Raw genomic sequence first — 25,728 nt, 5'->3', positions numbered from 1 at the left:
GTGCCACCCCTTGCAGCAAACATGAACATTAGTAGTTGCTTCCACTTGCACAGATCACCTCCAGTCCTTAATTTTGTACAGGTAAGAATCACCCACTGCACCTTACACATGGATCTAGTAGTGCAGCAACTCCACCAAGCAATGACGCAAGGAAATTGTTCACTTCCGTGAAGTTCAATAGCTGCATATAATGAAGTACTTCCACCACTACAATATAGCATCACTGAACATAAAGTAGTCAGCTGATCGTTTCTTCCCAGGAGAAGCATTTTCAAGAAGGCCATGGCTTCAGCCTCGCTAGTGCCACCTTCCTGTAGGTTAGCCCAAGGAAACAAATGTTGGGCTAAACCTGTAGCATTCACTTGCAAGAAACTTCCAGAAACATAAAACACATGCCAAGGAGAAGCCTCAAAATTTTCAGCAGCTGGCTGCACATATTGATTATATGATAGCAATTTCTCAATTCCTCCGAGAATTTGCATCTTATGCTCAACAAAATATGCATCAGTGGGTCTAAATTGAGTAAAGGACAAGTACCAAGCAGTAACATTGCCAATACAATAGCAGATCTCCTGGTCCATTTTCGTGAGCCATAATTCCCTCAATTTCATATCAGCATGTTCATATACATCCCAGGCTAGTATCCAAGCAATTCTCCAATGGTTCATCTTAAAGGCACACAGAAATAAGTTGTCCAACAAAAAGGAATTTAACCCAAACTTGAATATAACGATCATGCAGTAGCTCTGCTCCAGAACAGTGAAAACACATGAGAATTTATACCTCGTCAACATTCCAGGTTTTGCACCTAATATAGAATAACTCCAAGAGCTCATAACCTCTGAGAATATGTCCAGAAGAATTTTGGTCGTAGAACCACTTGGAAGCCCTTCCACTCGTTCGACTTGTGAAGAATCTGTAGTTGATTGCAATCTTATGCAACAGAATGGTCCTGGTAAGAATAGCATGAAGAACAATATTTTTGATAGACCCAGCAACTTACACCAGTGAATGCCATGTCCACTCCCTCCAATATCTGAATAGGCACAAATAGTGTCCATTGGAATCCATGAAAAACATTCAGAATCATAGAATGTAGCTTGCTCAAACAGGGCCTCTTTGCAACTGGGGTACTCCTTATTTAATTTTCCAAGGTATTGCAAACTGGTAATTCCTTCTCCTATTGTCGACATGAGCACCACTATACTGTGATAATTGTCAAATGTAACTCGCATCATTGCAGGAACCAACACAAATTTATCCCAGCAAGGCCAAGATCTCACTCCCTCTGATACTAGTAAATAGATCTGTTTCCATTTCAATGACCAGGATATCAATTCAACAGAGCACCATCTCATAGCATGATCAACTTCTACTGTAGTACAAGAAAACTTGTCCTGCTCAGATCGTGGATGGCAATAAGAACCTTGTCCCCCATGGTTAGATGTTTCCCAAAAATAGCAAACTGCATCAGCTTGGGGAATGGTAATCTGTACAAGAATATCTTGCAAGCCAAACTATCCTCTCCATCCACACTTTAGCAAACTGCCACACTCGGAAAAAATCGCCATAATAAAATTGGGTGCAGATCCACTTAAAGGCAATTGCAGTACTGAACTGGAAGATATCTGTAGCAACCATCTAGCAATTTAAATAAGAATGGTACTGCTCTCACCAACTGATAGATGCACGGGTATACCAGCTGAAGCAACTGTCAATAGGCTCCCAAATTCTTCATCAGCACCATTAGTTGCAGCGTAATTGATGATGTGATCGCTAGACATGATTCGAGAAGATCATTTTGAAGGAACCACCCGTGTAAAATATTCTGCTCACCACTCGAGGATTCGCTAATACATGCCGAATCACTAAAAAAGGAAGGCCATGGCAGAGGTCGGAGTACCTGTACCTTTTGCTCAATAACTGAAGCTACGGCTTCGCTGGTGTTGTAGTCGAAGCAATCAGTTGAACACTTAGTAACTGCAAAGTTATCCATATCAAAGACAGGGAACAACCAACGCAGAGGCATTGGCGAGGCTTCATGTGGCATTGTGAAGGATGTAGGTGCACTCCAGGGAACTAGGAACGACGCCATTGGGTCGTCTCTGTCAGTAATATGATAGAGGCCACATACATGTGCAGCAAGCTCAGGAGCGATGTCGCCGACGATTGTAGGCCACTAACTCAATCTTGTGACAATGTAGTCATCGTCATGACCAATAGGAACTTGGTCGACCAAGACATGGAGGTGGTAGTCTTGGTCGGCACAGACTTGGTCAAGGTATAATGCACCATCGAAGTACTGGCCACAACAACATATCAGCGCAACAAAAATCCACCATCCTCGCACCCACTGAACGATCCCCATGAAGTTTGGCTTGATCCCAGGCCGACGACGAGTAAGACCACCAGGGTCCCAAGGCAAGTGCAACAGAGAAATGGTACGGACAACTGAGCTTCTGACCTCAATCTTCAAGCAATATATTGTTGGGGAACGTAGTAATTTCAAAAAAATTCCTACGCACACGCAAGATCATGGTGATGCATAGCAACAAGATGGGAGAGTGTTGTCTACGTACCCTCGTAGACCGAAGCGGAAGCGTTGATGCAACGTATAGGAAGTAGTCGTACGTGTTCCCGGTCCAACCGATCCAAGCACCGTTACTCCGGTACCTCCGAGTTCTTGGCACACGTTCAGCTCGATGACGCTCCCCGGGTTCCGATCCAGCAAAGCTTCGGGGAGGAGTTCCGTCAGCACGACGGCGTGGTGACGATCTTGATGTTCAACCGTCGCAGGGCTTCGCCTAAGCACCGCTACAATATGACCGAGGTGGAATATGGTGGAGGGGGGCACCGCACACGGCTAAGGAACAATCATGAAGATCAACTTGTGTGTCTATGGGGTGCCCCCTGCCCCCGTATATAAAGGAGTGGAGGAGGGGAGGGCTGGCCCTCTCTATGGCGTGCCCTAGGGGAGTCCTACTCCCACCGGGAGTAGGATTCCCCCTTTCCTAGTCCAACTAGGAGTCCTTCCATGTAGTAGGAGTAGGAGACAAGGAAGGGGAAGGGAGAAGGGAAGGAAGGAGGGGGCGCAGCCCCTCCCCTTAGTCCAATTCAGACTAGGCCTTGGGAGGCGCGTGGCCTGCCCTAGGCAGCCCCTCTCTCTTTCCCGTATGGCCCAATAAGGCCCAATACTTCTCCCCCCATATTCCCGTAACTCCCTAGTACTCCGAAAAATACCCGTATCACTCGGAACCTTTTCGATGTCCGAATATAGTCGTCCAATATATCGATCTTTATGTCTCGACCATTTCGAGACTCCTCGTCATGTCCCCGATCTCATCCGGGACTCCGAACTCCTTCAGTACATCAAAACTCATAAACTCATAATATAACTGTCATCGAAACCATAAGCGTGCGGACCCTGCGGTTCGAGAACAATGTAGACATGACCGAGACACGTCTTTGGTCAATAACCAATAGCGGGACCTGGATGCCCATATTGGCTCCTATATATTCTACGAAGATCTTTATCGGTCAGACCGCATAACAACATATGTTGTTCCCTTTGTCATTGGTATGTTACTTTCCTGAGATTCGATCGTCGGTATCCAATACCTAGTTCAATCTTGTTACCGGCAAGTCTCTTTACTCATTCCGTAATACATCATCCCGCAACTAACTCATTAGTTGCAATGCTTGCAAGGCTTAAGTGATGTGCATTACCGAGAGGGCCCAGAGATACCTCTCCGACATTCGGAGTGACAAATCCTAATCTCGAAATACGCCAACCCAACATGTACCTTTGGAGACACCTGTAGGGCTCCTTTATAATCACCCAGTTACGTTGTGACGTTTGGTAGCACACAAAGTGTTCCTCCGGCAAACGAGAGTTGCATAATCTCATAGTCATAGGAACATGTATAAGTCATGAAGAAAGCAATAGCAACATACTAAACGATCGGGTGCTAAGCTAATGGAATGGGTCATGTCAATCAGATCATTCAACTAATGATGTGATCCCGTTAATCAAATAACAACTCTTTGTCCATGGTTAGGAAACATAACCATCTTTGATTAACGAGCTAGTCAAGTAGAGGCATACTAGTGACACTCTGTTTGTCTATGTATTCACACATGTATTATGTTTCTGGTTAATACAATTCTAGCATGAATAATAAACATTTATCATGATATAAGGAAATAAATAATAACTTTATTATTGCCTCTAGGGCATATTTCCTTCAGTCTCCCACTTGCACTAGAGTCAATAATCTAGATCACATCGCCATGTGATTTAACATCAATAGTTCACATCTTTATGTGATTGGTTCACATCTCCATGTGACTAACACCCAAAGGGTTTACTAGATTCAATAATCTAGTTCACATCGCTATGTGATTAAGACCCAAAAAGTGATCATGTTTTGCTTGTGAGAGAAGTTTAGTCAATGGGTCTGCCACATTCAGATCCGCATGTATTTTGCAAATTTCTATGTCAACAATGCTCTGCATGGAGCTACTCTAGCTAATTTCTCCCACTTTCAATATGTATCCAGATTGAGACTTAGAGTCATCTGGATCAGTGTCAAAACTTGCATCGATGTAACCCTTTACGACGAACCTTTTGTCACCTCCATAATCGAGAAACATATCCTTATTCAAGTAAGGATAATTTTGACCGTTGTCCATTGATCTACTCCTAGATCACTATTGTACTCCCTCTCTTAACACAGTGTATGGTATACAATAGATCTGGTACACAGCATGGCATACTTTATAGAACCTATGACTGAGGCATAGGGAATGACTTTCATTCTCTTTCTATCTTCTGCCATGGTCGGGCTTTGAGTCTTACTCAACTTCACACCTTGTAACACAGGCAAGAAACTTTTTCTTTGACTGTTCCATTTTGAGCTACTTCAAAATCTTGTCAAGGTATGTACTCATTGAAAAAACTTATCAAGCGTCTTGATCTATCACTATAGATCTTGATACTCGATATGTAAGCAGCTTCACCGAGGTCTTTCTTTGAAAAACTCCTTTCAAACACGCCTTTATGCTTTGCAGAATAATTCTACATTATTTCCAATCAACAATATGTCATTCACATATACTTATCAGAAATGTTGTAGTCCTCCCACTCACTTTCTTGTAAATACAGGCTTCACCGCAAGTCTGTATAAAACTATATGCTTTGATCAACTTATCAAAGCGTATATTCCAACTCCGAGATGCTTGCACCAGTCCATAAATGGATCACTGGAGCTTGCATATTTTGTTAGCACCTTTAGGATTGACAAAACCATCTTGTTGCATCACATACAACTCTTCTTTAATAAATCCATTAAGGAATGCAGTTTTGTTTATCCATTTGCCAGATTTCATAAAATGCGGCAATTGCTAACATGATTCGGACAGACTTAAGCATAGATACGAGTGAGAAACTCCCATCGTAGTCAACACCTTGAACTTGTCGAAAACCTTTTGCGACAATTCTAGCTTTGTAGATAGTAACACTACTATCCGTGTCTGTCTTCCTCTTGAAGACCCATTTATTATCAATGGCTTGCCGATCCTCGGGCAAGTCCACCAAAGTCCACACTTTGTTCTCATACATGGATCCTATCTCAGATTTCATGGCCTCAAGCCATTTATCGGAATCTGGGCTCATCATCGCTTCCTCATAGTTCGTAGGTTCGTCATGGTCAAGTAACATGACCTCCAGAATAGGATTATCGTACCACTCTGGTGCGGATCTCACTCTGGTTTACCTACGAGATTCGGTAGTAACTTGATCTGAAGTTACATGATCATCATCATTAGCTTCCTCACTAATTGGTGTAGTAGTCACAGGAACAGATTTCTGTGATGAACTATTTTCCAATAAGGGAGAAGGTACAATTACCTTATCAAGTTTTCTACTTTCCTCCCACTCACTTCTTTCGAGAGAAACTCCTTCTCTAGAAAGGATCCATTCTTAGCAACGAATTTCTTGCCTTCGGATCTGTGATAGAAGGTGTACCCAACTGTCTCCTTTGGGTATCCTATGAAGGCATATTTCTCCGATTTGAGTTTGAGCTTATCGAGATGAAACTTTTTCACATAAGCATCGCAACTCCAAACTTTAAGAAAAGACATCTTAGGTTTCTTGCCAAACCATAGTTCACACGGTGTCATCTCAACGGATTTAGATGGTGCCCTATTTAACGTGAATGCAGCTGTCTCTAATGCATAACCCCAAAACGATAGTGGTAGATCGGTAAGAGACATCATAGATCGCACTATATCTAATAAAGTACGGTTATGACGTTCGGACACACCATTACACTATGGTGTTCCAGGTGGCGTGAGTAGTGAAACTATTTCACATTGTTTTAATTGAAGGCCAAACTCGTAACTCAAATATTTTACCTCTGCGATCATATCATAGAAACTTTTATTTTCTTGTCACGATGATTTTCCACTTCACTCTGAAATTCTTTGAACTGTTCAAATGTTTCAGACTTATGTTTCATCAAGTAGATATCCCCATATCTGCTCAAATCATCTGTGAAGGTCAGAAAATAATGGTACCTGTTGCAAGCCTTAATATTCATCGGACCACATACATCAGTATGTATGATTTCCAACAAATCTGTTGCTTGCTTCATTGTTCCGGAGAACGGCGTTTTAGTCATCTTGCCCATAAGGCATGGTTCGCAAGCATCAAGTGATTCATAATCAAGTGATTCCAAAATCCCATCAGCATGTAGTTTCTTCATGAGCTTTACACCAATATGACTTAAACGGCAGTGCCACAAATAAGTTGCACTATCATTATTAACTTTGCATCTTTTGGTTTCAATATTATGAATATGTGTATCAGTACGATCGAGATCCAACGAACTTGTTTCATTGGGTGTATGACCATCGAAGGTTTTATTCATGTAAACAGAACAACAATTATTCTCTGACTTTAATGAATAACCGTACTGCAATAAACATGATCAAATCATATTCATGCTTAACGCAAAAACCAAATAACACTTATTTAGGCTCAACACTAATCCCGAAAGTTTAGGGGAGTGTGCGATGATGATCATATCAATCTTGGAACTACTTCCACCACACATCGTCACTTCACCCTTAACTAGTCTCTGTTTATTCTGCAACTCTTGTTTCGAGTTACTACTCTTAGCAACTGATCCAGTATCAAATACTGAGGGGTTGCTATAAACACTAGTAAAGTACACATCAATAACATGTATATCAAATATACTTTTGTTCACTTTGCCATCCTTCTTATCCGCCAAATACTAGGGGCAGTTCTGCTTCCAGTGACCAGTCCCTTTGCAGTAGAAACACTTAGTCTCAGGCTTAGGACCAGACTTGGGCTTCTTCACTTGAGCAGCAACTTGCTTGCTGTTCTTCTTGAAGTTCCCCTTCTTCCCTTTGCCCTTTTCTTGAAACTAGTGGTCTTGTTAACCATCAACACTTGATGTTTTTCTTGATTTCTACCTTCGTCGATTTCAGCATCACGAAGAGCTTGGGAATTGTTTCCGTTATCCCTTGCATATTATAGTTCATCACGAAGTTCTACTAACTTGGTGATGGTGACTAGAGAATTCTGTCAATCACTATTTTATCTGGAAGATTAACTCCCACTTGATTCAAGTGATTGTAGTACCCAGACAATCTGAGCACATGCTCACTGCTTGAGCTATTCTCCTCCATCTTTTAGCTATAGAACTTGTTGGAGACTTCATATTTCTCAACTCGGGTATTTGCTTGAAATATTAACTTCAACTCCTGGAACATCTCATATGGTCCATGACGTTCAAAACGTCTTTGAAGTCCCGATTCTAAGCCGTTAAGCATGGTGCACTAAACTATCAAGTAGTCATCATGTTGAGCTAGCCAAACGTTCATAACGTCTGCATCTGCTCCTGCAATAGGTCTGTCACCTAGCGGTGCATCAAGGACATAATTCTTCTGTGCAGCAATGAGGATAAACCTCAGATCATGGATCCAATCCGCATCATTGCTACTAACATCTTTCAACACAATTTTTCTCTAGGATCATATCAAAATAAACATATGAAAGCAACAACGCGAGCTATTGATCTACAACATAGATATGCTAATACTACCAGGACTAAGTTCATGATGAATTAAAGTTCAATTAATCATATTACTTAAGAACTCCCACTTAGATAGACATCCCTCTAATCCTCTAAGTGATCACGTGATCCAAATCAACTAAACCAAAACCGATCATCACGTGAAATGGAGTAGCTTTCAATGGTGAACATCACTATGTTGATCATATCTACTATATGATTCACACTCGACCTTTCGGTCTCAGTGTTCCGAGGCCATATCTGCATACGCTAGGCTCGTCATGTTTAACGTGAGTATTCTGCTCGTGCAAAACTGGCTTGCACCCGTTGTAGATGGACGTAGAGCTTATCACACCCGATGATCACGTGGTGTCTGGGCACGACGAACTTTGGCAACGGTGCATACTCAGGGAGAACACTTTTATCTTGAAATTTAGTGAGGAATCATCTTATAATGCTACCGTCAATCAAAGCAAGATAAGATGCATAAAAGATAAACATCACATGCAATCAAAATATGTGACATGATATGGCCATCATCATCTTGTGCCTTTGATCTCCATCTCCAAAGCATCGTCATGATTTCCATCGTCACCGGCATGACACCATGATCTCCATCATCTTGATCTATATCAATATGTCGTCACATGGTCATCTCGCCAACTATTGCTCTTGCAACTATTGCTATCGCATAGCGATAAAGTAAAGCAATTATTTGGCGCTTGCATCTTATGCAATAAAGAGACAACCATAAGGCTTTTGCCAGTTGCCGATAACTTCAACAAAACATGATCATCTCATACAACAACTTATATCTCATCATGTTTTGACCATATCACATCACAACATGCCCTGCAAAAACAAGTTAGACGTCCTCTACTTTGTTGTTGCAAGTTTTACGTGGCTGCTACGGGCTTAAGCAAGAACCAATCTTACCTACGCATCAAAACCACAACGATAGTTTGTCAAGTTGGTGCTGTTTTAACCTTCGCAAGGACCGGGCGTAACCACACTCGGTTCAACTAAAGTTGGAGAAACTGACACCCGCTAGCCACCTGTGTGCAAAGCACGGCGGTAGAACCAGTCTCGCGTAAGCGTACGCGTAATGTCGGTCCGGGCCGCTTCATCCAACAATACCGCCGAACCAAATTATGACATGCTGGTAAGCAGTATGACTTATATCGCCCACAACTCACTTGTGTTCTACTCGTGCATATAACATCAAACCATAAAAACCTAGGCTCGGATACCACTGTTGGGGAACGTAGTAATTTCAAAAAAATTCCTACGCTCACGCAAGATCATGGTGATGCATAGCAACGAGATGGGAGAGTGTTGTCTACGTACCCTCGTAGACCGAAGCGGAAGCGTTGATGCAACGTAGAGGAAGTAGTCGTGCGTCTTCCCGGTCCAACCGATCCAAGCACCATTACTCCGGTACCTCCGAGTTCTTGGCACACATTCAGCTCGATGACGCTCCCCGGGCTCCGATCCAGCAAAGCTTCGGGGAGGAGTTCCGTCAGCACGACGGCGTGGTGACGATCTTGATGTTCAACCGTCGCAGGGCTTCGCCTAAGCACTGCTACAATATGACCGAGGTGGAATATGGTGGAGGGGGCACCGCACACGGCTAAGGAACGATCACGAAGATCAACTTGTGTGTCTATGGGGTGCCCCCTGGCCCCGTATATAAAGGAGTGGAGGAGGGGAGGGCCGGCCCTCTCTATGGCGCGCCCTAGGGGAGTCCTACTCCCACCGGGAGTAGGATTCCCCCTTTCCTAGTCCAACTAGGAGTCCTTCCATGTAGTAGGAGTAGGAGACAAGGAAGGGGAAGGGAGAAGGAAGGAAGGAGGGGGCGCAGCCCCTTCCCCTAGTCCAATTCGGACTAGGCCTTGGGGGGCGCGCGGCCTGCCCTAGGCAGCCCCTCTCTCTTTCCCGTATGGCCCAATAAGGCCCAATACTTTTCCCCCCGTATTCCCGTAACTCCCCGGTACTCCGAAAAATACCCGAATCACTCGGAACCTTTCCGATGTCCGAATATAGTCGTCCAATATGTCGATCTTTACGTCTCGACCATTTCGAGACTCCTCGTCATGTCCCCGATCTCATCCGGGACTCCGAACTCCTTCGGTACATCAAAACTCATAAACTCATAATATAACTGTCATCGAAACCTTAAGCGTGCGGACCCTACGGTTCGAGAACAATGTAGACATGACCGAGACACGTCTCCGTCAATAACCAATAGCGGGACCTGGATGCCCATATTGGCTCCTACATATTCTACGAAGATCTTTATCGGTCAGACCGCATAACAACATACGTTGTTCCCTTTGTCATCGGTATGTTACTTGCCTGAGATTCGATCGTCGGTATCCAATACCTAGTTCAATCTCGTTACCGGCAAGTCTCTTTACTCGTTCCGTAATACATCATCCCGCAACTAACTCATTAGTTGCAATGCTTGCAAGGCTTAAGTGATGTGCATTACTGAGAGGGCCCAGAGATACCTCTCCGACATTCGGAGTGACAAATCCTAATCTCGAAATACGCCAACCCAACATGTACCTTTGGAGACACCTGTAGGGCTCCTTTATAATCACCCAGTTACGTTGTGACGTTTGGTAGCACACAAAGTGTTCCTCCGGCAAACGGGAGTTGCATAATCTCATAGTCATAGGAACATGTATAAGTCATGAAGAAAGCAATAGCGACATACTAAACGATCGGGTGCTAAGCTAATGGAATGGGTCATGTCAATCAGATCATTCAACTAATGATGTGATCCCGTTAATCAAATAACAACTCTTTGTCCATGGTTAGGAAACATAACCATCTTTGATTAACGTGCTGGTCAAGTAGAGGCATACTAGTGACACTCTGTTTGTCTATGTATTCACACATGTATTATGTTTCCGGTTAATACAATTCCAGCATGAATAATAAACATTTATCATGATATAAGGAAATAAATAATAACTTTATTATTGCCTCTAGGGCATATTTCCTTCACTTACATCTCTCAAGTTACATGGAGGAAGAAGGAGATCAGAGGAGGGAGACGATGAGGAACCAGAGAAGAGATAGAGAGACGCTAGCCAGCCAAGCCAGGCCGAAGCCTTCCGATCCAAGCCACCTCTTCCATGGGCACCCGTGTGCCTTTTGTAGTTGGAGGCCATCCATCTTCTGGGCCAGATCGATGTGAATAGGGCCGGCCCATAGCAAGGTCGCTGACAATCCCCCCTCCATAAGTTTCGGCTTGCCCTCAAGCCGACTCCATCTCGAACCACCGGGATCCCAAGGAACTTGCATTGCAAACTGAACCCAATCAAGGACCTTCTCATCTAGATCCCAAGCCAGTTGTAGGTCTTGTAACATGAGCACATCAGGAACCAGAATTAGACACAAATCACCTTGTCGACCAATTGTAGGCCACTGACTCAATCTTGTGACAATGTAGTCATCGTCATGACCAATAGGAACTTGGTCGACCAAGACATGGAGGTGGTAGTCTTGGTTGGCACAGACTTGGTCAAGGTATAATGCACCGTCGAAGTAGTGGCCACAACAACATATCAGCGCAACAAAAATCCACCATCCTCGCACCCCCTGAACGATCCCCATGAAGTTTGGCTTGATCCCAGGCCGACGACGAGTAAGACCACCAGGGTCCCAAGGCAAGTGCAACAGAGAAATGGTACGGACAACTGAGCTTCTGACCTCAATCTTCAAGCAATAGATCATAGGAGAGCACTCTTCGAGCAGTGCTTGGAACCATGGGATCTTCCATTGCATCAGTGCATGACCTTGTTGGTTCAGTTCCGGAGCAGAGAGGTCGACCATTATTTTCATTGGAAAGTTGTCAGGATCACATGCCAGAATTAGAACAGTGCCACCCCTTGCAGCAAACATGAACATTAGTAGTTGCTTCCACTTGCACAGATCACCTCCAGTCCTTAAATTTTTACAGGTAAGAATCACCCACTGCACCTTACACATGGATCTAGTAGTGCAGCAACTCCACCAAGCAATGACGCAAGGAAATTGTTCACTTCTGTGAAGTTCAATAGCTGCATATAATGAAGTACTTCCACCACTACAATATAGCATCACTGAACATAAAGTAGTCAGCTGATCTTTTCTTCCCAGGAGAAGCATTTTCAAGAAGGCCATGGCTTCAGCCTCGCTAGTGCCACCTTCCTGTAGGTTAGCCCAAGGAAACAAATGTTGGGCTAAACCTGTAGCATTCACTTGCAAGAAACTTCCAGAAACATAAAACACATGCCAAGGAGAAGCCTCAAAATTTTCAGCAGCTGGCTGCACATATTGATTATATGATAGCCATTTCTCAATTCCTCCGAGAATTTGTATCTTATGCTCAACAAAATATGCCTCAGTGGGTCTAAATTGAGTAAAGGACAAGTACCAAGCAGTAACATTGCCAATACAATAGCAGATCTCCTGGTCCATTTTCGTGAGCCATAATTCCCTCAATTTCATATCAGCATGTTCATATACATCCCAGGCTAGTATCCAAGCAATTCTCCAATGGTTCATCTTAAAGGCACACAGAAATAAGTTGTCCAACAAAAAGGAATTTAACCCAAACTTGAATATAACGATCATGCAGTAGCTCTGCTCCAGAACAGTTCAAAACACATGAGAATTTATACCTCGTCAAAATTCCAGGTTTTGCACCTAATATAGAATAACTCCAAGAGCTCATAACCTCTGAGAATATGTCCAAAAGAATTTTGGTCGTAGAACCACTTGGAAGCCCTTCCACTCGTTCGACTTGTGAAGAATCTGTAGTTGATTGTAATCTTATGCAACAGAATGGTCCTGGTAAGAATAGCATGAAGAACAATATTTTTGATTGACCCAGCAACTTACACCAGTGAATGACATGTCCACTCCCTCCAATATATGAATAGGCACAAATAGTGTCCATTAGAATCCATGCAAAACATTCAGAATCATAGAATGTAGCTTGCTCAAACAGGGCCTCTTTGCAACTGGGGTACTCCTTATTTAATTTTCCAAGGTATTGCAAACTGGTAATTCCTTCTCCTATTGTCGACATGAGCACCACTATACTGTGATAATTGTCAAATATAACTCGCATCATTGCAGGAACCAACACAAATTTATCCCAGCAAGGCCAAGATCTCACTCCCTCTGATACTAGTAAATAGATCTGTTTCCATTTCAATGACCAGGATATCAATTCAACAGAGCACCATCTCATAGCATGATCAACTTCTACTGTAGTACAAGAAAACTTGTCCTGCTTAGATCGTGGACGGCAATAAGAACCTTGTCCCCCATGGTTAGATGTTTCCCAAAAATAGCAAACTGCATCAGCTTGGGGAATGGTAATCTGTAGAAGAATATCTTGCAAGCCAAACTGTCCTCTCCATCCACACTTCAGCAAACTGCCACACTCGGAAAAAAATCGCCATAATAAAATTGGGTGCAGATCCACTTAAAGGCAATTGCAGTACTGAACTGGAAGATATGTGTAGCAACCATCTAGCAGTGTAAATAAGAATGGTACTGCTCTCACCAACTGATAGATGCATGGGTATACCTGCTGAAGCAACTGCCAGTAGGCTCCCAAATTCTTCCATCAGCACCATTAGTTGCGGCGTAATTGATGATGTGATAGCTAGACATGATTCGAGAAGATCATTTTGAAGGAACCACCCGTGTAAAATATTCTGCTCACCACTCGAGGATTCGCTAATACATGTCAAATCACTGAAAAAGGAAGGCCACGGCAGAGGTCGGAGTACCTGTACCTTTTGCTCAATAACTGAAGCTATGGCTTCGCTGGTGTTGTACTCGAAGCAATCAGTTGAACACTGAGTAACTGCAAAGTTATCCATATCAAAGACAGGGAACAACCAACGCAGAGGCATTGGCGAGGCTTCATGTGGCATTGTGAAGGATGTAGGTGCACTCCAGGGAACTAGGAACGACGCCATTGGGTCGTCTCTGTCAGTAATATGATAGAGGCCACATACATGTGCAGCAAGCTTAGGAGCGATGTCGCCAATGATCATGGATGAAGGTAGTATTGTGGATGAAGTGAACGCCGACTCCTCGGGCGTGTTGCATCTTGGGCAACCTATCGAACAGGTGGTGGGCGTCGGAGCGGCGGTGTTGGTGTCAACTTCAAGCACCTTGTCACTCACGCTGAGCTCCAGGACGGCAATGTCGGTGGTCGCGGACAGAGTTTGTGCTGCAGGCACGGCGAGCTCGGACAGACTCGCGCTGATGGCGCCCATGGACGCCTCGAGTTGGAGGCTGTCGGTGGATGTAGCGGGCACCTCATCATGGCACTCAGCTGCGGCCAACGCCGCAATCCACTCCGCGTAGGGAGTGTCGTCGTAGAAGTACGAGGGTGCCATGTCGTCGTCATCCGGCATGGTGATGGTGGTGTAGACCGTCGGGACGAGGTTGACGGCAAGGATGCAGCAGCCATTGAAGGAAATATGCCCTAGAGGTAATAATAAAGTTATTATTTATTTCCTTATTTCATGATAAATGTTTATTATTCATGCTAGAATTGTATTAACCGGAAACATAATACATGTGTGAATACATAGACAAACAGAGTGTCACTAGTATGCCTCTACTTGACTAGCTCGTTAATCAAAGATGGTTATGTTTCCTAACCATGGACAAAGAGTTGTTATTTGATTAACGGGATCACATCATTAGATGAATGATCTGATTGACATGACCCATTCCATTAGCTTAGCACCCGATCGTTTAGTATGTTGCTATTGCTTTCTGCATGACTTATACATGTTCCTATGACTATGAGATTATGCAACTCCCGTTTGCCAGAGGAACACTTTGTGTGCTACCAAACGTCACAACGTAACTGGGTGATTATAAAGGAGCTCTACAGGTGTCTCCAAAGGTACATGTTGGGTTGGCGTATTTCGAGATTAGGATTTGTCACTCCGATTGTCGGAGAGGTATCTCTGGGCCCTCTCGGTAATGCACATCACTTAAGCCTTGCAAGCATTGCAACTAATGAGTTAGTTGCGGGATGATGTATTACGGAACGAGTAAAGAGACTTGCCGGTAACGAGATTGAACTAGGTATTGGATACCGACGATCGAATCTCGGGCAAGTAACATACCGATGACAAAGGGAACAACGTATGTTGTTATGCGGTCTGACCGATAGAAGATCTTCGTAGAATATGTAGGAGCCAATATGAGCATCCAGGTTCCGCTATTGGTTATTGACCGGAGACGTGTCTTGGTCATGTCTACATTGTTCTCGAACCCGTAGGGTCCGCACGCTTAAGGTTTCGATGACAGTTATATTATGAGTTTATGAGTTTTGATGTACCGAAGGAGTTCGGAGTCCCGGATGAGATCGGGGACATGACGAGGAGTCTCGAAATGGTCGAGACGTAAAGATCGATATATTGGACGACTATATTCGGACATCGGAAAGGTTCCGAGTGGTTCGGGTATTTTTCGGAGTACCGGGGAGTTACGGGAATACGGGAGAAGAAGTATATGGGCCTTATTGGGCTTTAGGGGAGAGGGAGAGGCAGGCCGCGCCCCCCCCCCCCAAGGCCTAGTCCGAATTGGACTAGGGGGGGGGGGGCTGCGCCCCCTCCTTCCTTCTCTTCCCTCTTCCCCTTCCTTGTCTCCTACTCCTACTACATGGAAGGACTCCTAGTTGGACTAGGAAAGGGGGAATCCTACTCCCGGTGGGAGTAGGACTCCCCTAGGGAGCGCCATAGAGAGGGCCGGCCCTCCCCTCCTCCACTCCTTTATATACGGGGGCAGGGGGCACCCCATAGACACACAAGTTGATCCACGTGATTATATTCTTAGCCGTGTGCGGCGCCCCCTGCCACCATAGTCCTCGATAATATTGTAGCGGTGCTTAGGCGAAGCCCTGCGACAGTAGTACATCAAGATCGTCACCACGCCGTCGTGCTGACGGTACTCTTCCCCGACACTTTGCTGGATCGGAGTCCGGGGATCGTCATCGAGCTGAACGTGTGCTAGAACTCGGAGGTGCCGTAGTTTCGGTGCTTGATCGGTCGGGCCGTGGAGACGTACGACTACATCAACCAAACGCTTCCGTTGTCGATCTACAATGGTACGTAGATCACACTTCCCTCTCGTTGCTATGCATCACCATGATCTTGCGTGAGCGTAGGAAAATTTTTGAAATTACTATGTTACCCAACAGTGGCATCCGAGCCTAGGTTTTATGTGTTGATGTTATATGCACGAGTAGAACACAAGTGAGTTGTGGGCGATATAAGTCATACTGCTTACCAGCATGTCATACTTTGGTTCGGCGGTATTGTTGGACGAAGCGGCCCGGACCGACATTACGCGTACGCTTACGCGAGACCGGTTCTCCCGACGTGCTTTGCACATAGGTGGCTTGCGGGTGACAGTTTCTCCAACTTTAGTTGAACTGAGTGTGGCTACGCCCGGTCCTTGCGAAGGTTAAAACAGCACCAACTTGACAAACTATCGTTGTGGTTTTGATGCGTAGGTAAGATTGGTTCTTGCTTAAGCCCGTAGCAGCCACGTAAAACTTGCAACAACAAAGTAGAGGACGTCTAACTTGTTTTTGCAGGGCATGTTGTGATGTGATATGGTCAAGACATGATGCTGAATTTTTTTGTATGAGATGATCATGTTTTGTAACCGAGTTATCGGCAACTGGCAGGAGCCATATGGTTGTCGCTTTATTGTATGCAATGCAATCGCGTTGTAATGCTTTACTTTATCACTAAGCGGTAGCGATAGTCGTGGAAGCATAAGATTGGCGAGATGACAATAATGCTACGATGGAGATCAAGGTGTCGCGCTGGTGACGATGGTGATCATGATGGTGCTTTGGAGATGGAGATCACAGGCACAAGATGATGATGGCCATATCATATCACTTATATTGATTGCATGTGATGTTTATCTTTTATGCATCTTATCTTGCTTTGATTGACGGTAGCATTATAAGATGATCTCTCACTAAATTATCAAGAAGTGTTCTCCCTGAGTATGCACCGTTGCGAAAGTTCTTCGTGCTGAGACACTACGTGATGATCGGGTGTGATAGGCTCTACGTTCAAATACAACGGGTGCAAAACAGTTGCACACGCGGAATACTCAGGTTATACTTGACGAGCCAAGCATATGCAGATATGGCCTCGGAACACGGAGACCGAAAGGTCGAGCGTGAATCATATAGTAGATATGATCAACATAGTGATGTTCACCAATGAAACTACTCCATCTCACGTGATGATCGAGCATGGTTTAGTTGATTTGGAACACGTAATCACTTAGAGGATTAGAGGGATGTCTATCTAAGTGGGAGTAGGACTCCCCTAGGGCGCGCCATAGAGAGGGCCGGCCCTCCCCTCCTCCACTCCTTTATATACGGGGGCAGGGGGCACCCCATAGACACACAAGTTGATCCACGTGATCATATTCTTAGCCGTGTGCGGCGCCCCTTGCCACCATAGTCCTCGATAATATTGTAGCGGTCCTTAGGCGAAGCCCTGCGATAGTAGTACATCAAGATCGTCAGCACGCCGTCGTGTTGACGGTACTCTTCCCCGACACTTTGCTGGATCGGAGTCCGGGGATCGTCATCGAGCTGAACGTGTGCTAGAACTCGGAGGTGCCGTAGTTTCGGTGCTTGATCGGTCGGGCCGTGGAGACGTACGACTACATCAACCAAACGCTTCTGTTGTCGATCTACAAGGGTACGTAGATCACACTCTTCCCTCTCGTTGCTATGCATCACCATGATCTTGCGTGTGCGTAGGAAATTTTTTGAAATTACTACGTTACCCAACAGCCATCATATATAGCATGGCCATCCAAGGCAGCTCGATCTCGGGTCGCCCTCCATTGAGACCGGAACTCGACGTATGCCTCCACGCCATACATCCCGTCCACCACCCGCTCGTACACGCAGATCACATATCCATCACCGGAGCGACGGAACAATTGACGAATCGACTCGATGGTGACCACCTGACGAACGTCGCTGATCCGGGCGTGAAGAACGCCCTTGGGGCAGGCGAATTTGTGGCATGGCATTTTGTCAAACAGGTTGTAGGCAGTGGTGGAGAAATTTTTTGATTGAAACTCTGAGGCTAGGATCTATGGCTCTGAATACCAAATGTTAGGTACCCAGTACTATATTGACTCAATCACCATGAATTTGCTTACATCTCTCAAGATCAGAGGAGGAAGACGATGAGGAACCAGAGAAGAGATAGAGAGACGCTAGCCAGCCAAGCCAGGCCGAAGCCTTCCGATCCAAGCCACCTCTTCCGTGGGCACCCGTGTGCCTTTTGTAGTTGGAGGCCATCCATCTTCTAGGCTAGATCGATGTGAATAGGGCCGGCCCATAGCAAGGTCGCTGACAATCCCCCCTCCATAAGTTTCGGCTTGCCCTCAAGCCAACTCCATGTCGAACCACCGGGATCCCAAGGAACTTGCATTGCAAACTGAACCCAATCAAGGACCTTCTCATCTAGATCCCAAGCCAGTTGTAGGTCTTGTAACATGAGCACATCAGGAACCAGAATTAGACACAAATCACCTTGTTGACCAATTGTATGCCACTGACTCAATCTTGTGACAATGTAGTCATCGTCATGACCAATAGGAACTTGGTCGACCAAGACATGGAGGTGGTAGTCTTGGTCGGCACAGACTTGGTCAAGGTATAATGCACCGTCGAACTAGTGGCCACAACAACATATCAGCATAACAAAAATCCACCATCCTCGCACCCACTGAACGATCCCCATGAAGTTTGGCTTGATCCCAGGCCGACGACGAGTAAGACCACCAGGGTCCCAAGGCAAGTGCAACAGAGAAATGGTACGGACAACTAAGCTTCTGACCTCAATCTTCAAGCAATAGATCACAGGAGAGCACTCTTCGAGCAGTGCTTGGAACCATGGGATCTTCCATTGCATCAGTGCATGACCTTGTTGGTTCAGTTCCGGAGCAGAGAGGTCGACCATTATTTTCATTGGAAAGTTGTCAGGATCACATGCCAGAATCAGAACAGTGCCACCCCTTGCAGCAAACATGAACATTAGTAGTTGCTTCCACTTGCACAGATCACCTCCAGTCCTTAAATTTTTACAGGTAAGAATCACCCACTGCACCTTACACATGGATCTAGTAGTGCAGCAACTCCACCAAGCAATGACGCAAGGAAATTGTTCACTTCCGTGAAGTTCAATAGCTGCATATAATGAAGTACTTCCACCACTACAATATAGCATCACTGAACATAAAGTAGTCAGCTGATCGTTTCTTCCCAGAAGAAGCATTTTCAAGAAGGCCATGGCTTCAGCCTCGCTAGTGCCACCTTCCTGTAGGTTAGCCCAAGGAACAAATGTTGGGCTAAACCTGTAGCATTCACTTGCAAGAAACTTCCAGAAACATAAAACACATGCCAAGGAGAAGCCTCAAAATTTTCAGCAGCTGGCTGCACATATTGATTATATGATAGCCATTTCTCAATTCCTCCGAGAATTTGCATCTTATGCTCAACAAAATATGCATCAGTGGGTCTAAATTGAGTAAAGGACAAGTACCAAGCAGTAACATTGCCAATACAATAGCAGATCTCCTGGTCCATTTTCGTGAGCCATAATTCCCTCAATTTCATATCAGCATGTTCATATACATCCCAGGCTAGTATCCAAGCAATTCTCCAATGGTTCATCTTAAAGGCACACAGAAATAAGTTGTCCAACAAAAAGGAATTTAACCCAAACTTGAATATAACGATCATGCAGTAGCTCTGCTCCAGAACAGTTCAAAACACATGAGAATTTATACCTCGTCAAAATTCCAGGTTTTGCACCTAATATAGAATAACTCCAAGAGCTCATAACCTCTGAGAATATGTCCAAAAGAATTTTGGTCGTAGAACCACTTGGAAGCCCTTCCACTCGTTCGACTTGTGAAGAATCTGTAGTTGATTGTAATCTTATGCAACAGAATGGTCCTGGTAAGAATAGCATGAAGAACAATATTTTGATTGACCCAGCAACTTACACCAGTGAATGACATGTCCACTCCCTCCAATATCTGAATAGGCACAAATAGTGTCCATTAGAATCCATGCAAAACATTCAGAATCATAGAATGTAGCTTGCTCAAACAGGGCCTCTTTGCAACTGGGGTACTCCTTATTTAATTTTCCAAGGTATTGCAAACTGGTAATTCCTTCTCCTATTGTCGACATGAGCACCACTATACTGTGATAATTGTCAAATGTAACTCGCATCATTGCAGGAACCAACACAAATTTATCCCAGCAAGGCCAAGATCTCACTCCCTCTGATACTAGTAAATAGATCTGTTTCCATTTCAATGACCAGGATATCAATTCAACAGAGCACCATCTCATAGCATGATCAACTTCTACTGTAGTACAAGAAAACTTGTCCTGCTCAGATCGTGGATGGCAATAAGAACCTTGTCCCCCATGGTTAGATGTTTCCCAAAAATAGCAAACTGCATCAGCTTGGGGAATGGTAATCTGTACAAGAATATCTTGCAAGCCAAACTGTCCTCTCCATCCACACTTCAGCAAACTGCCACACTCGGAAAAAATCGCCATAATAAAATTGGGTGCAGATCCACTTAAAGGCAATTGCAGTACTGAACTGGAAGATATCTGTAGCAACCATCTAGCAGTGTAAATAAGAATGGTACTATTCTCACCAACTGATAGATGCACGGGTATACCAGCTGAAGCAACTGTCAGTAGACTCCCAAATTCTTCCATCAGCACCATTAGTTGCGGCGTAATTGATGATGTGATAGCTAGACATGATTCGAGAAGATCATTTTGAAGGAACCACCCGTGTAAAATATTCTGCTCACCACTCAAGGATTCGCTAATACATGCCGAATCACTGAAAAAGGAAGGCCATGGCAGAGGTCGGAGTACCTGTACCTTTTGCTCAATAACTGAAGATACGGCTTCGTTGGTGTTGTAGTCGAAGCAATCGGTTGAACACTTAGTAACTGCAAAGTTATCCATATCAAAGACAGGGAACAACCAACGCAGAGGCATTGGCGAGGCTTCATGTGGCATTGTGAAGGATGTAGGTGCACTCCAGGGAACTAGGAACGACGCCATTGGGTCGTCTCTGTCAGTAATATGATAGAGGCCACATACATGTGCAGCAAGCTCAGGAGCGATGTCGCCGACGATCATGGATGAAGGTAGTATCGTGGACGAAGTGAGCGCTGACTCCTCGGGCGTGTCGCTTCTTGGGCAACCTATCGAACAGGTGGTGGGCGTCGGAGCGGCGGTGTTGGTGTCAACTTCAAGCACCTTGTCACTCACGCTGAGCTCCAGGACGGCAATGTCGGTGGTCGCGGACAGAGTTTGTGCTGCAGGCGCGGCGAGCTCGGACAGACTCGCGCTGATGGCGCCCATGGACGCCTCGAGTTGGAGGCTGTCGGTGGATGTAGCGGGCACCTCATCATGGCACTCAGCTGCGGCCAACGCCGCAGTCCACTCCGTGTAGGGAGTGTCGTCGTAGAAGTACGAGGGTGCCATCTCGTCGTCATCCGGCATGGTGATGGTGGTGTAGACCGTCGGGACGAGGTCGACGACAAGGATGCAGCAGCCATCATAGATAGCATGGCCATCCAAGGCAGCTCGATCTCGGGTCGCCCTCTATTGAGACCGGAACTCGACGTATGCCTCCACGCCATACATCCCGTCCACCACCCGCTCGTACACGCAGATCACATATCCATCACCAGAGCGACGGAACAACTGACGAATCGACTCGATGGTGACCACCTAACGAACGTCGCTGATCCGGGCGTGAAGAACGCCCTTGGGGCAGGCGAATTTGTGGCTTGGCATTTTGTTAAACAGGTTGTAGGCAGTGGTGGAGAAATTTTTTGATTGAAACTCTGAGGCTAGGATCTATGGCTCTGAATACCAAATGTTAGGTACCCAGTACTATATTGACTCAATCACCATGAATTTGCTTACATCTCTCAAGTTACATGGAGAAAGAAGGAGATCAGAGGAGGGAGACGATGAGGAACCAGAGAAGAGATAGAGAGACGCTAGCCAGCCAAGCCAGGCCGAAGCCTTCCGATCCAAGCCACCTCTTCCATGGGCACCCGTGTGCCTTTTGTAGTTGGAGGCCATCCATCTTCTGGGCCAGATCGATGTGAATAGGGCCGGCCCATAGCAAGGTCGCTGACACTGACCCTCCACAGCCTGCATGAGAGAGCACGCTGTGCTGTGGTGGAGATATGGAATGTGGCTAAACCCACTAGTTACAGAACCAAAAAGAAGGATGTGGTTGCCATGTGGATGCTGGAAAATAGGGATAATCTAAATGACCCAAATTTCGGGAAAGGAAATCAAAATGTAGAAAAACGTTATCTTGAGGGCCCAGGTATGACTATTGTGCGGGCAGGAACTGAACTTGCTTGGAAGTTGCTAGGCTAACCGTCCAAGGGTGGAGAAAGCAAAATTAACAAGGAAGTCGCAGATATGGTGAAAGGACTTGAACACTGGATTCCAGATTTGCAGAAACTTCCCAGCAAAGAAATTGCAGGTATGGTGAAAGGACCTGAACACTGGGATATGAAAGACATGTTGAAGTTCATCTTGGAATCGTGGGTGCGTCTGCTCATGTTTGCGTCCATGTGGTGCAGCAGGGATTCTCATGCCAAGCGACTCAGCTGCGGTGGCGAGCTCACGACCCTCATATGGAACATCACGGAACACACAAAGAACAGTGTCGTGAAAAACCATCTCCAGAAACTTTTCCGTTGAAAATTTCCATGTATCTTCCTCTGCAATAAACTCTGTTGCGATGCTTTTCACCTCAGTAACTGATCTGTACTCTCCTTCAGTCCCTATTCATAGTCATTAACTCTGTTTTTTGCTGGTTTGGTGGTTGAACTCATGTGCTCTCCTTCAGTATCTTTAAGTCTGTATTTTTAGTCATGTTATCTCTGTTTTTTCTGATTTGGTGGTTGCACTCATGTAGTATCTCTGGTCTGTACCCATGTATCTCTGGATTAATTGGTCGTCATTTCCTTACGACCCTTGATCTGCATTATTAGTAAGTGATGTGTCTGAATGTTGATAGATAAAGATCGTGCCATTGTTTTCTGTTGCTATTGCTGCCTTACTTTGGTCTATATGGAAAACGAGAAATAAATCTTGTTTTCAGAGCCTTCTACCTAGAGATCCTATTGATGTAATTTTTACTCTATGCTCTACACTGGATTCTTGGACTGTTCTGCAGAAAAAAGGGGTGCGGTGCTAAACATTCTTACAGAGAAGCTCATGACTGGAATTGTGTGTGCTTCAAAAGGCACCCGGAACACAGAGAATTTTCACCCTTAACTGAGAAGTATGAAATTTTTGATTCATTTTCAATCCTTAATTAAAGAACTACTGTATTTTCAATCCTTCTTGAGGAACCCAGTTTTTGTTGTACTCTGTATCGGCCCGGTGCCCGAGGACCTATAACTTGTTAATTTCTATTTGGGCACTATGTATTTCTTCTATACCAAAAAAAAGCTTCCTGGTGATAGAGCGTTAAGTGAGTCAATCAAACTAGAAAGAAAAGGAAAAAAGACAAAAGAAATTCTTGCATGAATCTTAACGTAAAATCAATGACATAAGATTTAGATGTGCAATACTTAGAGCACATCTAGATGTACTTTAACAAAACTGCATTTTAATATCCGAATTGAATGAGTTTTGATTTTTTTTAACCAATGTTCAAATTTTTGCGAAAGTAACCAATGTTCATGTAGCAAATCAATCTCTAGAGTTTTGCTTATTCGTATTTTTAAATGTTGATGTCAATTCTTTTTTTGGACAAGATACCAAATTTACACATTTATTCCTATATAAAAATAATTTACACTACTAAATGGAATTTACACGTTTATTGACAGTGGAACTCATGAGGCGGAGTCTGATGCGAGGCGCTCCGCCTCGCGCTCAAGGCTTCCAAGTGCCTCGCGAGGGAGGAGTGCAAGGTAAAGGCGGCACGACACACAAGGGAGCAGGCCCGTGCCATCCGTCGTCCGTACGGCCAGGGCCGGCCCTGGGGAGGGGCAGGGGGCGGCCGCCCCGGGCCCCCACAAGGTAGGGGCCCCCACCCAGGTATGTACAAGATATATACGTATAGCAGGCTGTAGGCCCATGTCAAACAAAATAGCCAAAGGCGAGGCCTTTCATCAGCCTTTCACGCACACGCACAGGCTCGCAAGCGAAACGAGCCGCAGCGGCAGGATTAGCGACATGCGCGGCTTGATTAACGATCGCTTTCCTTCGTCGTCCTCCATGTTAAAAAAAAGACAACAATATGCTATCCTTTCACAGTTTCACCTAGAAAAAAAAGGCCAATCATGATCCTGTCGATTCTCGACAGTTCGATCCGTCTCATCACGCAGGCTCCCAGCCCTAGGCCGCCGCCCGCCGTCGCCGACGCGCCGTACTGCAGGTCTGCCGACTGCCATATGCCTCTTGCTAATTTCTAATTCTCTTTTCCTAATCCCCTTCCTAATACAGTTCACAGCTGATTTCAATTCAGGGGGCCCTCAGTCTTGGTCAATTGCTCATTGCTCTCCGAGTCTAGGCGCTGCAAACAGCACTCGGACTGATGCTATCAGAATTCAGATCATCAGAACCAGGTATACTATATTTGTGTTTGGCCGTCCCTTGATGCGTATGTGGTACTGTTTAATAATTGATGCAAAAATTACTTTTTCAGGATTGTGTTTTAGCATGCCTCCGAGAAATAGGAAGTATGCATCAGGTAGCAAAAAAAGGAAAAAGAAGAAGGCCGCACATAAATTGGTACAATCACAACATGGACATGTGCACAGATATTTCAAGCGTACTTCCACTACTTCGATAAACCGAGGTGATGAGTTGGCGATAGTTGCCACAGAGGAAGAGCAACAAAATAATGTGAATTCAGAATCTGATCAGCAAGAAGAAAATGCCGACACCAACATCGACAACAACAATGTAAGTGGCTCCGAGAATATAGGTAATTCATCGGATGCACAAGGACAGTCTCCTAGTGTTGATGAACCAGTCTATACTCCTGATATTTATGATCCAAGAAATTGGGATAATCTTGACAATAAAGCAAGAGATGTATTAGTTGAGAAAGGGCCAATGAGAGAGGAAGAGGATAAAATGGAATACCGTGTAGATGATGCAGGAAGGCATTTTTCCTATGTTCATTATCATAGGAAATTAAGCAATGGAGAGAAACATGATAGAAAATGGCTAGTTTATTCAGGAGGTGTTGACAAAGTTTTTTGCTTTTGTTGTAAGATCTTCAAGTCTAGCAGTAGCAGGAGTCAGAGTCCCTTAGCACATGATGGATTATATCATTGGTTCATCTGATGTAGAGGTATATGATCTTATTTCTGAATTGAAGATTATGAGATTCACTTTGCCAAATGGCGTAATGTCTGCCATGGAGATTTTTGGGCATGTCAGAGAAGTTGATTGTTATCCAAATATCTTCATTGCTTATCGCATCTTATTTACTGTGCCTGTGACGGT

General features: G+C 44.8%; 2 protein-coding genes across 2 annotated transcripts; both read right to left on the bottom strand.

Moving 5' to 3' along the window:
* Window positions 1-13,462: 13,462 nt before the first annotated feature.
* LOC147992674 (uncharacterized) lies at window positions 13,463-14,550 on the bottom strand. The gene is made up of 2 exons (XM_087539101.1): window positions 13,898-14,550; window positions 13,463-13,537 (listed from the first exon to the last, which is right to left on the bottom strand). The coding sequence occupies exons 1-2, from the start codon at window positions 14,531-14,533 to the stop codon at window positions 13,463-13,465; spliced, it is 711 nt and encodes a 236-aa protein (XP_087395227.1). The 5' UTR covers window positions 14,534-14,550.
* A 5,465-nt stretch (window positions 14,551-20,015) lies between these two features.
* Window positions 20,016-23,231, bottom strand: LOC147992673 (uncharacterized). The gene has a single exon (XM_087531356.1). It carries the CDS (start codon window positions 21,730-21,732, stop codon window positions 20,128-20,130), a length of 1,605 nt encoding a protein of 534 aa, XP_087387482.1. The 5' UTR covers window positions 21,733-23,231; the 3' UTR covers window positions 20,016-20,127.
* Between the last annotated feature and the right edge of the window lie 2,497 nt (window positions 23,232-25,728).

The sequence above is a fragment of the Triticum urartu genome, chromosome 1A (assembly GCF_056163025.1).
Source record: "Triticum urartu cultivar PI428250 chromosome 1A, HENAU_Tu73, whole genome shotgun sequence".
In the NCBI taxonomy this organism is placed as follows: Eukaryota; Viridiplantae; Streptophyta; class Magnoliopsida; order Poales; family Poaceae; genus Triticum; species Triticum urartu.
The sequence above is the reverse complement of the archived record's forward strand: the minus strand, read 5'-3'. Positions and strand labels throughout refer to the sequence as shown.

What these genes read in the sequence shown, in the direction of transcription:
- LOC147992673 (XM_087531356.1), bottom strand. Translation starts at nt 21,732, where the DNA reads ATGCCGGATGACGACGAGATGGCACCCTCGTACTTCTACGACGACACT.
- LOC147992674 (XM_087539101.1), bottom strand. Translation starts at nt 14,533, where the DNA reads ATGCCGGATGACGACGACATGGCACCCTCGTACTTCTACGACGACACT. An exon ending in TTATTGAGCAAAAGGTACAG is followed by an intron (nt 13,538 to 13,897) that starts GTACTCCGACCT and finishes CGAGTGTGGCAG; the next exon opens with TTTGCTGAAGTGTGGATGGA.